Source organism: Cygnus atratus, chromosome 5 (assembly GCF_013377495.2).
Source record: "Cygnus atratus isolate AKBS03 ecotype Queensland, Australia chromosome 5, CAtr_DNAZoo_HiC_assembly, whole genome shotgun sequence".
Taxonomy (NCBI): Eukaryota; Metazoa; Chordata; class Aves; order Anseriformes; family Anatidae; genus Cygnus; species Cygnus atratus.
The window spans coordinates 41,194,926-41,209,182 of NC_066366.1; the positions used below are offsets into that span (position 1 = coordinate 41,194,926).

Sequence of the window (14,257 nt, forward strand, 5' to 3'; positions counted from 1 at the left end):
GCATCTCTGAAGGAATGTGGTTGTCCAGAGACTTCTGGAAAGCCCTGCTATGAACTTCAACATCTTCAGGTACCACTTGGTAGATTAGTTCAGAAGTCCTGAAGTGTATATGTGCCCAGTATCACAGCCACGCTTCCTGTTTATAAAATCTCACTGGTGCTAGTATGATTATCAGGCTGCTGTGCTGTCATACTGTAGCTTCAGCAATGAAGTTCATTAGTATAAGACTTCCTGAAAAGCCTGGTCTTTTAAAGGCCTGATATATTTGGGAAGGGGAAGGTAATGGTGCTTGTATGCAGCATCTGTCTTAAACATTAGAAAATTTGGGATAACTAACCCCACAAACATGAATACCTCTTATAATTTCCCTACCAGCAGTGTAAGTCTATAATTTTATGTTAGATTATATTTTCATTTGGAATTGGAGCTGTTTTGTGCTCCGCTTCCTGTAAGATTAGGAATGTAAGAGACTATATTTTCCAATATCAAATCCTCATACTTAAGAGCAATGTGGCAGTTCCTGACAATATTCAGCCAAGTGTCCCCCATAGTTTTGTGTGCTGTGGTTTTCACTGAGCTCTATACGCTTTGCTTCTATTTTCTTCTGTGCAACACCTGTTTATTTTCCATATGTGTTCAGCATGTGTAAGCAAATTGAATAGCTAGTGTACAGTGGAAGAGCTGCTTGATGCTGGCTGTCAAGGGCCCAGGAATTATGCCTGGGTGCTGTGGGGGATGTCAGTCAGGATTAGTGATGGTTTTCATTACTATGAAGAATGAGGAAGCGACTAGGGGTTTTTAGCCTGGAGGTGGACAATTGGTGCGGTATGTGGAAAAAGGTCTGTAAAACCAGTGAATGCAGAAGTGGGAATGGGGAACAACTCTTCACTTTTTTCAAAGTATGGGAGCCAGAGAGAACAAAATAATGTTAGGACAAAATCAGGGAGGTTTCACTGTCTAGTATAGTCAAGAGCTCATTGCCTCTGAAGGTTGTGGGCCCAGAGTTACCTTATTCAATCAGCGAGACAGATTATTGGATGATAAATCCATCAGGAGTGTCTGACCACAAAGAGGTCACCAGTGGCTTAGAAATCTTGGAGACTCAAAAAGCTGGGAGAGATTACGAGGCAGGTTGGGCTAGGTGCTTGCCCTGGTCTTATGCTCTTTTGTAGGTATTTGCCATTCGCCCGTCGGAGATGAGATGGTGGGGTAGAATGACAGATTTTATTTTTCGTTTTGAATTTTAGTAATAGGCTGGACTGTAATGCATGGTAGTTCAGCATCTGCTACCAGAAATCACTGAGGTGTCCCTATATTGGAGAGAACTTTCCAGAGACTGATGGAGGTAGGAATGAGGAACAGCTACTCTGCTCCCAAGTTAAGCTGTCCTAGGCTGTGAATTGTAGCCCTCTGCAGCTTCACAAGCCTCTGAAATTTCTGGAAAATCATACAGGGAGTCCCTCTGAACTCCAAGCTAGTTACAGATTGCCATTCTTTCTCAGATTGGTAGTCTTCAGTTTTTCATTTCTCTCAGATAAACGCTGTCATACGTGATCTCTTGCCTGCAAGTTCAGCTTTGTTGTAGGTTTGGAGAAGTAGAGCACTTCCATCTTTTTCCTCTTCCCTTAAGCAGAATTTAACTGTGGCATATTTTGAAACGCTTACTTCTTAGTTCTGGCTGTGATCCTTGCAGCCTGCTGTTGACATGGATAATTTCAAAGCTGTTACAGCTCTTCCCAACATGACTGAAAGTGAATTCACTTTTTTTTTTTTTCTTTTTTTTTTTTCCCCTTGAGGTTGATCACAGTTAGGATAGGTTTAAGTCAGAGACTCCGTACTTTGGTAGATTGTGTTATTTTTAAGCTTTAAAAAACAGGACGACACCTCATTTATCATTAAACTTGGACTTTGTGTAAGCTGTTGGATTAGAATGGAAGTAAGGAAAGGAGGGAGGACTGTTTATCACCTTACTGAAACATCTTTCATTTTCTGTAATGGATCATCTTTTCAAGGAGTGTCTACGTGTAGTACCAACATACATTGCATAAGGGTTGGACCAGATGATCTTGGAGGTCTTCTCCAACCTAAATGATTCTGTGATCTATGTGTGCATTGTATGGATACACACGTTGCCTCTAGGCTCCATGCAAAACTAGTGGCCAGTGTACTCCAGCAGACTTAAACAATGTTAATGATGTAATTGATCAGATAAAAAATATTTACTGACCATTACTGCTCTTTGTTTAGTCCTGAGGCAATTAACGGAGGCTTTTTAAGCTCAGAAGCCTTACTTTACGTTTGCGAACATGCCCCCTACTTAGTGCAGTACAGTTACTAGTGTCTTTTCTAGTTGGCTAGTGCCTTTTCTAGACTGTGTACACACTTGTTTGTAACAAAATGTTTCAGATTCTTACATTTTAAGGAAATCAACAGATTAACAGGTATGTGGAAATAAAGAGGGTTTTAATATTTGGGGTGTCAGTGGGGAGTCTGTCTCATAGAATCACTAAGGTTGGAAAAGACCTCCAAGTTCTTCTGGTCCAACCATCCCCTTACAACAACGTCACCCACTAAACCATGTCCCTAAGCACCAGGTCCAACCTTTCCATGAACACCCCCAGGGGCGGTGACTCCACCACCTCCCTGGGCAACCCGTTCCAATGCCTGACTGCTCTTTCTGAGAAGAAATGTCTCCTAAATTCCAACCTAAACCTCCACTGTCGCAACTTGAGGCCGTTCCCTCTAGTCCTGTCAGTAGTTATCTGCGAGAAGAGGCTGACCCCCAGCTCCCCACACCTTCCTTTCAGGTGGTTGCAGAGGGCAATAAGGTCTCATGATATCTTCTGGAATCTCTCATGTCAATCCATTCTGGTAAAAGCTGTATGTTGCCAGCTTTTGCTCCCTTTCTGCAGTCTGGGAAGTTGCACAGAAAGGGAACTGGTTTCTCACCGTTTCTTATTGATCAAAATGAGGATTTGGAATCTATCCAGAAGAGCAGACTTTGCTGAACATGACTGTTTCCTTGGAGAGATAAGAAATGGTGGAGCTAGGGAAGGAGACCAACTTGCAGAACGAAGGAGGAAGTGAAGGAGGATTGCGTGATGTGGATACAAGACAGCAAGAATCTTGGTGCCAGTGATTAGGAAGATGCAGCAATGTTCTCAGTATCTTGACTGCTGACAAAAGAGTAAGGAGGACGGTCACTTTTTCATTGGTAAAAGCCAGCACCTCCAGAAGTGTAGCGCTTCTTGTGCTAGTGTGTCCATTCGTCTAAAACAAGAAGGAAGCGAATGTGTTCTGGAATCATCTATACTGTTCCTAAGTATGTTGGACTCGGAAGAGAATATTTCATGCCAGATCTAGTGCTCATTATGTCCTTAAGGTTAAAATACACTATTTGTTGTTGTGATGTGGGCTATCCTGCTTAGGAGGGAAACGGTTCGAGGCGCATGTGCTTCGATATGCCTCCATGTAATATTTCTGCTCTGTGAAGAATTTTCTTTGTAGCAACTGTTTTTCTTGGTCAGTTCCCTTACATTTTGCTGCCTTGCTGAATGAATTTTCATTGCATTTCAGCTTTGCCTGAAAGCATATTTCTCTCTTATTTTGTTATTTAGTACTGTGTTTGCAAGGACTTTGTGAAATAGTATATACATCGTGCTTCAAAGCTTGAAGGCAGAGTTTTATAGCCGGACAATAAAATTATGTTCTTTGGACACTGCATTTCTGTAATATGCAGTTAGCATAAGGATTTACTTAGTTGAATTAGTAGACTTCTCCCAGAAAATGTCTCACATTATGGATGGTTAGTTTGTGGGTTGGGAAATGATCAGAGGGTATTTCGGGAACTATACAATCGATGGAAATGCTAATGCTTGGTTTTGTTTTCCTTACCAGTTATGTGCTTTCTGGAAAAATACAGAGTTAATACAGGCTGTTTTCGATTTACATTCATAGTAATTCTCAGTCATTACTTGGTTGTTTCAGAAAGGTGAAAAGACCACTTGTTATCTGTTAGGGTATTTATACGACCCTGTTACTGTAATGTCCAAGCTGCCATGATTTCCATGTGAAACCTTGGCCTTTCTTCTGGTTCTCTTTATTTCCTCCTCCCACACCGTAGATCTGCTTCATTTTAATGCACAGTGATATGGTAAGAGGTACTCTGCATCTGCAGAGGGACGAGGAAATCACCTTTCCTTATACTGCTTGCTGGGTGGTTTATTTACTGGCAGGATTCTTCCTGGTGGAAGAGTGAGACATCAGAATGCCAGCCTGAGATTGGCATTCATACATGATCTGTGAATTGGCTAATTTTGACATGTAGGTAGTTAAGAAATAATTACAGTCAGAGGAGTCATGACCTCAACTTTTCATCATCTCCATTGGCTTGTGCCCCAGTTTGGAAGTGAGGAAGGTATAGGAAGTTTTAATTGTACCTGTGTGATTTATCCTCAGTCAGCTCTTTAATTTCTTCTGGCTGTCTGAGGTTTCCGACACGCTGTAAATTTCTCCAACTTTTTCATTATCTGCAATTTCTTTATGACTCATGAATCGGAGTGGAGAGAGAGTGTGGATTTACAGCAGAGATAAACATGTCCATAAAGTCTGTATCTGTGTCAGTAATTGTACTGCTGTCAGTGGCTGTCCTGTTTTACAGGTCTCTCTTGGGAGAGGAACACGCTTTGCTACCAGTGTCAGAGAAGTGTTCGCTTTGATTTGCATTAACTTGCCAGGAGATTAGGTTGCAATGGTGAGGATGGAAATTGAGTCTGGACCTTGGCTGCTATTGTTTTTTTTAAATAAGTGGGTGTGTGGTTGCCCTCTATGTGCAGAAAAAAAACCAGCAGGTCCAGACTGTTCCTAAATACAAAATCAGGGAGATGCAGTCTACTGATGATATAAAATATGATATTAACCATATGCATAAATTGTGCATTCTTACCATAAAACAAATGCTGTATCTAGGTAACTGTCATATTATTTAAAAAATGGAAAAAAACATTGCATGGATCTTTAGGATGTTTTCTGTCTGCTTGTGAAGTAGAACGAATATTTCTCTAAGCTTCAAGAAATTTCTGCATCTTAGCTTTCTTCCCCCTGCCTTATGCCGAGGGGAAAGAGCTATTGTGGACTTTGATGGAGGGTACTAATATAGCACCCTAATCTCCAGGCATTGATGAAGATGCCAGCTTGCTGCAGAAGGAGGTATATACTGGGGGAGCTTGAAGAGGAGAAAATTCTGAAAACTCTCTTAAATATGTCAAAGTTAAAACTTCTGCAGTTTCTCTCTGCAGTTATTTTCTGTTTGATGTCTGTTGCTGATACTTTTATCAGTATGTATTTACATGCTATATGTAGAATCTTCTGTTGTTAATTATGTAGTTTGGGTTGGATTATTTGTGATTTACTAACTTTCGTTAACATTAAATATGCAGTTGTTTTCTCTCAGAAGTATTTTTAAAAATTGGAAGTGACTGTGAAAACCAAACTTTCATTATGTCAGGTATGCATTGAGAGCCCCAAATGCAGCTCACTGATATTTTACCAAGTCTTCTGGATGTATTTTTCAGAAGGGAGATCATAATAAATAGTATCTGTGATTATCTGTGTAAATAGTTTTTGACTATTTACCGTCGCACAGATGTAGGAGCATTAGGAATGTTAAGATAACATCTGCCCTTGTGTGGTGGTTAATCCTGAAGCCTAATGTTGGAAGTACAAAATGGAGCTTTTGAGTGTTTGACAATGTCCACCTAGGTCTAGTAAGTGGGTTGCCAAAGTTAGGTGTAAGGACCGTGTGCTAAGTGGCCAAATACCTGGCAGATAACTGTGCTGTTAAAACTCCTCTTTATCTTAAAGGACAGCGCTCGGTGCAACAGCAGTTCTCCATAAAAGCTGAGTTACTCTGTGATGCTTTTCACCTGATCTTTATTGAAATGTCTGTGATATGTGTCTTTCCTTTTCCTTTCCTCTCATCCTCTTCCTCTCCTTGTTTATATTCCCAGTCATAGTTTGTGTAGGTGTGTGATTTTGGTAAAACAAAGGTCCTTCATCCACTGCTTCGTACTACTTGCCTTAATTTTAATTAGTTGTTGGATGGATCCTTAATTTTACATTGATGGAGTGAAGGTTGATACAGGTACTTTCCATAATTAGGAGAAGGGAGGGAGCCTTTGCAGTGTTAGTGGGGAGGAAGAGATCCGATTAATCTGGAGACCAGCGGAACAAACATATTTCTTTAAAAACTTTGTACGCGTTCACCGGATCTGTCACCATTAGTTTTCTGAATGATTTTTAGTATGCTTATCAAAACAGTAATTTGTGCTTTGTGAGGACATCTGGAGTATTAGTGTTGGTCAGCCAAGCAGTTGAGGATGTTGTTCAACTACCAGGGTGACTGTGCAGCCTCCATTTTTGGGGATTTTCCAGGCCTCACTGAATAAAGCCTTGAGTGATGCAGTCTGACCCCATCATTGGCTCTGCTTTGAGTAGGAGACGTCCTGAGCCCTTGTAACCCAAATCATCCGGTGATCTGATGATTCTCTGATGTAAGATCTTTTCTAGGAGTAAGTTAATTCGAAGCCTGCATTCCCCAATCTCACCTGAACACAGCACCAAGCGGTTGGTTCAGCTCAGCAGCTTTGAGCAGGAGATCTCAGGTGGGACTCTTCTGGTGTGCCTCCACGTGAGCTGCCTGGTTAGGAGCAAGAAACCTAAGGATTTTTATATGAAAGTGACGGCTTTCACACTTTTGGGGGTTGAGAAATGATCTTTCAAATACTTCCATCCACAGAGTGGATTATGTCTGGGCAACTGAGGCTGGGGAACCTATTTTTCTTTATGTGGAGGTACAGTGCATTCAGTATCACTCTTTAAGCAGAGGAAGAGAAAAATCCCCAATGTATCCAAAGGTTCTTGTGTGTCTCAGCTCAAATGAACAGTGAAACCAACATCACTTGTGTAGACAAGCAGGGGGGTCAATGGGGCTTGACTGAAGAGCTTTTAGCCACAAAAGTAGGGGAATGGGCTGTCACATTAAAGCATTTCTACCTGCCACATGCTTGGCACAGAAAGAAACATGACTACAAACAAAATGTTCTTACATTATACTGTCAGAAGCCTATTTTTTGCTACTCTCATTCTGACAGGATAACTTGTAGACTACTGTCAGTGGAGGAATTGAAGATGGGGAAAAGTTTGATCAAGCATAAGGTTATGTGCATTTTTCCATTATGGTTTAAGAAACACAAAAATGCCATACAAATCTTGGGAGATGCTCTGGCAGGGACTTTAAAACCTTTGCAACTGCTCTGTATCTATTATTTAAATGTCTTTTGCCTTTTCTCCCTTTATCCATTTTTTTTTTCTGCTGCTTCCATGTTATTAGAACATTTCCTCTGTATTTACAGATAATGGAATTATTATCCCTGTATTGCTTCTGAAATGTTTTCCTGTAACTTTTGACTTCTGGCAGGAGTGAAGGTTACTTCCGCACTGTGGAATTTTCTTCCACGCTATGGATAGTTGGACCTATTTGCAGGGTTGCAGCTGATCCTAGTGAAAATCTCACCAGGATGTGGCTTTGGAGACCTTGGTTTGGTTTCTGGCATGACCGCTGTTCTGCTTGGCCTTTTCGTTTGCCTTCTCACATGCCCCTATTTCTGCAACTAGACGGTGGAGTTCATGGTAACTTTCTTTTGCAACACACTGGAAAAAGATTAAAAAACAACAAACAGCATATGAAGCCTGAGTCATTACATATCTATTCTGTATGCTGTTCTCTATCATCCCCTGCTTGCTCCTATTATATGCCACGGGAAGGCATGATTAGCATATTGTGTCTTTACTAGAAGTAAAATGAGATTGTGGTAATGAAACAGATCCTACTATCGAGTGTGCTTTGGCCTGGAGCCTAAGTAGGGTACCTAAGAAAAACAACCCTATTTCCAGCTGTTTGTAGATGTCATATATGAAAATATTTCTATTTGCAAGCTGCATAAAGGTTAAAAATTGTTAGCATAACAGTTAGTCCATACTAATACCAGGGATTATTTACCTGTTTGTGGCACATTGACCTTCTAGCTCGGAGACAGTGGAGTTGCTCGGTATGTAAGGATCAGTCCTGCTGTTTAGTTCTGCCAGCATTTGTGCTATGAGAAAGGAAATACGGTGTACTTGTGGAATAGGCTGGGATGTTGCTGGGGTATTGCTCTATTCCCTTCCAGTTTCCTCTGGTTTGGATCAGGTGATAATATGTACGAGGCTACGTGAAAATCCTCCCAGCACTTTATTGTTTTATTGAGTGGTTTCAGTTATTTCTGAGCTTGAAGTCTTCTACAGGATCTATCATGGACTTGCCTCTTGCATCACCAGCAAATGCTGTGAACATCCCCTGCGTGTAACGTTGCTAGACCATGTCTGATAGTATCTGTCTCTTATTGCCTCATTAGCTTGTGAGCCTTAGAACAAGATAAAAATGCCCTCAAGCCTCTTATCTGATGATTGTCGTAACCTTCTGAGTGCCATTAGTTTAAGTTTGCAATCAAACGCTTCCCTCGAGTATAAGGAACGCTGATTAAACCTGAAGTGTCCCCGGGGGCTTTTACAGCTGTCGTGGGGGTGGTGGCTGCCCCTCTCCAAAAGGGGAAGGGGGGCTGCAGGTCCCGGTGGGGCGGCCACTCCGCAGACCTCCACGTGGCTGCCCCAGCTGTTCCGCTTTGCCTAATGAATTGTTTTACAAGGAGAGGCTGGATATTGTCATCACAAGCTGCCTTCCCCGGGGACCGAAGCCAGCCTGATAATGACTAATGTTAGTGATAGTAATTGAAGTGTGATGGCTCTCCAGGGACTCGCGCACACGCGTAGAGCTGTCAGGCACTTTTGGCTGGTGCAGTCCCGTGAATACCCCCGAAATGCCTTTTAATTGCTTGACTTTCATAACTAGTTCCCATATATCTCCTGCAGAAATACACATTTTATGGGGGGAGGGAAAAGAAACGGAGGCCTCTGCTCTGACTCTCCCTGTACACGTCGAGTTTATTGCCCTGATGCGTTGCGGATGAGGATGGCTGCGTGTTCTTGTTCCTCTCCAGTCCCAGTGTGAGCCTGCTCTGTCGCTCTGCACAGGTGTGTACAACTGATTTCACCTGAACATACCTTTTCTTTTATGTCTCAGCCCTGTCTTCTCTTATATTGATCCTTCACTCGTGGAGGTTGTACTTGGTTATGAAAGAACACAATTTTATTTCAAAAAATAAAAGGATCACTGGTATTAATAGTGTGGAAATAATGCTGCCTATTTGCAATTTGTTAGGCGTCACAACAAAGGAGTAAAACAGAAAAACAATCTTGTAATAGCCTAGTATATCTGTGCATCCCGATGGGACTAGAGTTTATGGCCATGAGCTTTTGGGGTTTAGGACAGAGAGCAGACCAACTTACACAAAACAGTGAAAATTTTCTGATAATTTTCTTCTCTAGAAATTCTTGATTGAATATAGCAGTGGGCTTGAGACAAAATATAGTAATATAGTAAAATATAGTAATAAATATAATATATATATATATATCCCAGTGGGCTTGAGATAGAAATAGCTGGAAGGGGGGGGGACTGTGTCCCTCACTGCCAGGACAGCAGCTTCTGTTTTTTCAGCCTTTTTTATTTCAGTGCTGTGTTGAGGTGGGCAGATGAAGCCCATTGGGTCAGAGGAATGTTTTCTGCCAGAAATATCATGATCACAACATTACATCAATTCAGAAAACAAGTTCTAAGAAGAACACGAGGATTGCCACCGTCAGACCAGTGTCCTTTCAGTATCCCGTCCCCTGACATCGGGCTGCAGCCCTGTGAAGACCTGCTCGTTGTCCTGCACAGCCACAGAGGAGCACAAAGAGAGGTTTCTTGCCAACCCTGCCAACAGTGGTTGGTGCACTCCCTGAAATGTGAAGCTTCTAGAGCTTCATTTCTTAGCAAATATATCTATTTCTGCATTATTAGGTAGTCCTTTTTCAGGATCTTGTTAAATATAACAGGACAATGCAAAATGATTTTTAATTAAAGAGCTAATAATTGCTTGAAAGCTTACTGATTTTTCCCAGCTATATCCATTAGTCTAATAATGTAAGACATAATCTCCCTGTAAAACTTGATTTGCTTTTATTTCATCTTATGAGGTTTTTTAGACTGACTTTATTATTTTTCCTCTTTTTTTTTTTTTTTTTGTATTAATCCCTATACGGTTTGTCCTCATTAAAGAGATTTAACTTCACTGGCTGTGAAAAAAAAACCAACAAACTTCTTGTTTATGAATTCATTGTATCTAGCGTGATACTGTTGCACTGGACTGAGAGCTCTTGTGGCTTTGCTCCTTTTAAGGCTGGTCTTTTCTGAGAGCCTCTAGAGTGAAAATAACAGGTCTCCTCTGTTTCGGTGCTGGCTAGGACAGAGGAAGAATGTGTGTGCCTTGAGGAAGCTGTGAAAAAAGAATGGATTTATTCACAGAGCTGAATGACCAAGGAGGGGAGATAAGAAAAGTGAGACCTTGCCAATTCTTTTGCACCTTCTCTTTAGGAATGAAATAGCAAATGGAAACATTTTCCCCATTATAGTTGAGGGTGCTCAGAAGTGTGTATTTACCAGACACATAGCAATCACATAATACTGGGAGATCCTTCTCAAGTTCCACCTGACAGCTGGGCTGTTTGCAGTGGACTGTCTTTTGTGTATACTCCTGGCTGCTGGGCTAGATCTCTATCAAATATGAATCCAGCAGATTATACTCCCATTTTTTACCATGAAAGTGAAGCTGGAATATTACTTCTGGGCAATCTGATAGAGCACGAACTCTAAAACCTCATTAGAGTGGTGAGACGATTCCTGTCTCTTTCTCTTTTTCCTGAGTTTACATAGATTAGGTTAGAGATAACAGACTTTTAAGAAGAGTCATATTAGGGAATGAAGTGGTACATTATGGTTTTGCCTGCAAGATATGAAGAGAAATTAAAGATGCTTACAGTAGTTCTTCCAAAGGATAAAATAGCTGAAGGTAGATTTTTTTTTGATAGGATGATCATGAGACAGCGGAGCAGATGTTTAAGGTCAGAAAATAAGGCAGGAATGTGCAGGGAGGGTAAGGGAGTGAACTGAACCTTTTGGTGCTCTTTTCTTTGTTTAATATTTGTTTTTAGAAGACCCAACTTGGCCTGAGTCAGTGTGAAAAACTTTGGTAAATTCAGGACAAGTTAAAATAGGTTGTACTAATTCATTCTAGCCACTTGATGGATTTAAGTGGTGACGGTGACGTTATTACTCTTGCTTGCCTGTTACTCTTTAGGTGTAGCAACCTCTGGTTTCAGGTCTATGGGCAGTCTTCTGAAAAGACTGATTTCAAGACCGCATTTCTGTTTGGGTTTTAGAACATCCTAAAAATGGCATTCTAGGAAATGCAGCCTGAAAATGAAACCCAGCCTGAAATGTGGGAAAGAAGTACAGTGTAGAAGGTCAAATGAAACCATTATGATCATGTGGCTAGGGGGCTTTGAATTAATTTCTTGTCTGAATTCCCTTGTTTTAAAACTGTCTTTTAGGGGAAAAAAAAACCTGTCTTCCTAAAATGAATTAATAGTGTTGGGGAATTCACTACATGCCTTTTTTTATAAACTGCTACCTATCGCCTGCTTCCCTATTAAAAATACAACTCAATTCAAATGTAAATTTATCTGGGTGCTAAGACATTTTGAATTGTCTCCATCTGTACAGGAAGGTTTTGTTGTGTCTTTTTGAGCTCTAACTGGAGATCAAAAAAGGGTGCTTAATGCCATTGCCAGCGGAGTAAACATACTACCTCTTCTCATCATATTCATTGCAAGTTTGTTCTTCACCTCCCCCTTCCAGTGAAGTGCTTGCTCTTAGAAATTTATTTTAGTAATAAAACATTACTTTATACATCCCCATGAAAGCATGTTTGAAGGCTGTTTGTGGATTTTTTGAAAGTGTTCAAGAGCTTGTTCCCTGAGCACACTGCAAACTCTTATCATGGTAAGTCTGAATTAACACACAGAAAGTTAGGCTCATAAATTTCAGTGTTAACTTAGGCTCTTAGGATATGGCAACAGACCTGTGATTGGTATGCTGTGCATCAGATATCTGTCCCAAAATGCTATGTATTGTTGGTTGGTTCTGAAAAAATGGGTGGCTTTATTCTTTCAGAAATTTTATTCTTACAGAAATCTTTGCTCACAATGAGGAGAGAATAAAGATGCATTTACTGCTCTTCAGAGTTGTAAGTCTTGACAGTAAAGCTAAATGAGATAGTTCAGTTACTTTCCTATGATTTATCTGATGGCTTTTTACTGTAATTGGAGAGATGGGAATAAGGAACTCCGTACTGTGTAAGTGGAGATTTTCCATTCTTAATTTAATTTTGAGGAGATGTTTTTACTTAATAGCTGCTACAGCACAAGGACAAGAATGTAGATAATGGACAGGGGTCTAATATTGATTAGCCAAATTTCACTTGTGTGTTGTTTTTGAGCACTGTTTCAGCAAATTTCAGCAGAATATATTTTAGTCTTCTGTGTAGAAATTATCTTACATTGATTGGGTGCTTCCACGTGGAGAGCTTTCTGTGCTACAGGGCATATATCCACAATTCGTTTAAACTGCATGAAGTGCCAATTAATTGGGTGCCGGTACACTTTACTCTAAAATCCGGATTTCTGGATATTTGGTGGTGTTCTACCAATACCTGTATGACTTAAGCCTCTCTGTATGTACATGCGTGACGTTTCTGAAACCTGTTGTTATATTTTAAAGCTTTCTATGTCCAGTGGCAATTCAACAAATGACTACTCCCATTTTCTTCAAGTTAAAATGTGATTTCTGTTTTCTCCCTCTAGATTTTAATCTCTGTTCTGCTAAACCAGGTAGAATCTGGTTTGGTCAGTAGTTGGAGGAGAGTGCCAAAGAGCCCAGATGTTGCAATAAGCAGCGTTGGGTTCCTGAACCGTTTTCCTGCAGTAGCTCTAGGGGGCTCTCTGCTGTTGGAAATGTTACGTTTCCGATGAGGTATATGATAAAGCTCTTAATAACCTGTTGTCATTAAAGAGCTCATAACACTTTTTTTTTTTTTTTTTTGCAAATGCTAACCTCATTGTCATCAGCAAAATACAGCATATGCAATTACAATCTAATTTTCTCTGCAGTGTCAATTAGAGATTCTCATTTTTATCCTAAACTGTGTTCTGCTGTGCGTGTGAACTGCTGCCACATAAGCTACAGTATTTAAGGAGTGTAGCAAATAATTTTTCTATATGCAGTTTGCAAAGTTCCTTGTGTAAGTCACTTAGGAGTATGTTGCTATCACCACTGACTATGTGTGCAAGAAAGACGGGAAATAATTATCCCTTCCTTGATTGTAACCGTGCAGTTCTTTACATTAATAACCTTAGAAGTATATGGGCTTTGTTGTGGGAGTGTTGGAAATGAATGTCTGAGATGGATGACTGGATGAGGCAGGACAAAAGTATGAACAGTAATTTGCAGGAGAGTAATAGGCGTTCACCATCAACTTGTATCAAGTGGCATTTAGAAAGGAAGGAATACTTATGTAATTCTTTTTTTTGTTGTTGTTTATTTTTAATTTTTTTATTTCCAAACCCTTCCTCTGGGTTTTATGCAAGGACAGAAATCATGGCTCTGCGTTGAGCTCGCCGGATGTGCAGGATCATGCTGGGTTCTCCTGGGCTTTCTGTATCAGATTTGGGTACATTAGAACGGACTTTTAATGACCAGTTTGAAGATGAGTCGAGCAGTTTAAGATTATAATGCTGTGTTCTCTGTTGTAATGCCAAATTAGCTGGACAGGTAAGCCCACTGGCTGTGTGTGTGTACTAACATAAGCAGCATTGTGTAATAATTTCAGTTCTAACACTGGTATCTTAAACATAACCAAGGAAGAAGCATTTGCTGGCATGAACGACACCAGTTTGCATCTTCTGGAGCAGTTGAGTTCAGTTTTAGGAAGAGTGCTGCGTTCCTTTCACTTGATTGTGTTTTGAAAGCTTTCTTCCTATTTGTGAAGACTAGAAATAACTGCAAAGTAACTATAGCTCATCTTCTCCAAAATGTTTGGGCACCATGGGGTGGACGTCTGTCCTGGATGGTGCTGCTCTTTTCTGTATAAGGAACTTATGTATTGAGGGAGTGAAAATAATGTGGGGTTGGAAGTTCAGTGAACTTCACAATAAGAACGTG

General features: G+C 40.5%; 1 protein-coding gene across 4 annotated transcripts in view; it reads left to right on the plus strand.

The window, feature by feature from the left end:
* Nucleotides 1-14,257, plus strand: part of LIN52 (lin-52 DREAM MuvB core complex component) — a 44,351-nt gene that overhangs the window by 5,610 nt on the left and 24,484 nt on the right. The window contains exon 6 of one of the 4 annotated variants that reach the window (XM_035539217.2): nt 8,968-9,184. The exons of the other annotated variants lie outside the window; for them this stretch is intronic. Within the exon in view, the coding sequence (XP_035395110.1) occupies nt 8,968-8,969 (2 nt within the window). The 3' untranslated portion in view covers nt 8,970-9,184. Of the gene's footprint in view, nt 1-8,967; nt 9,185-14,257 lie in introns of those variants that run through there. 4 annotated transcript variants of the gene reach the window in all.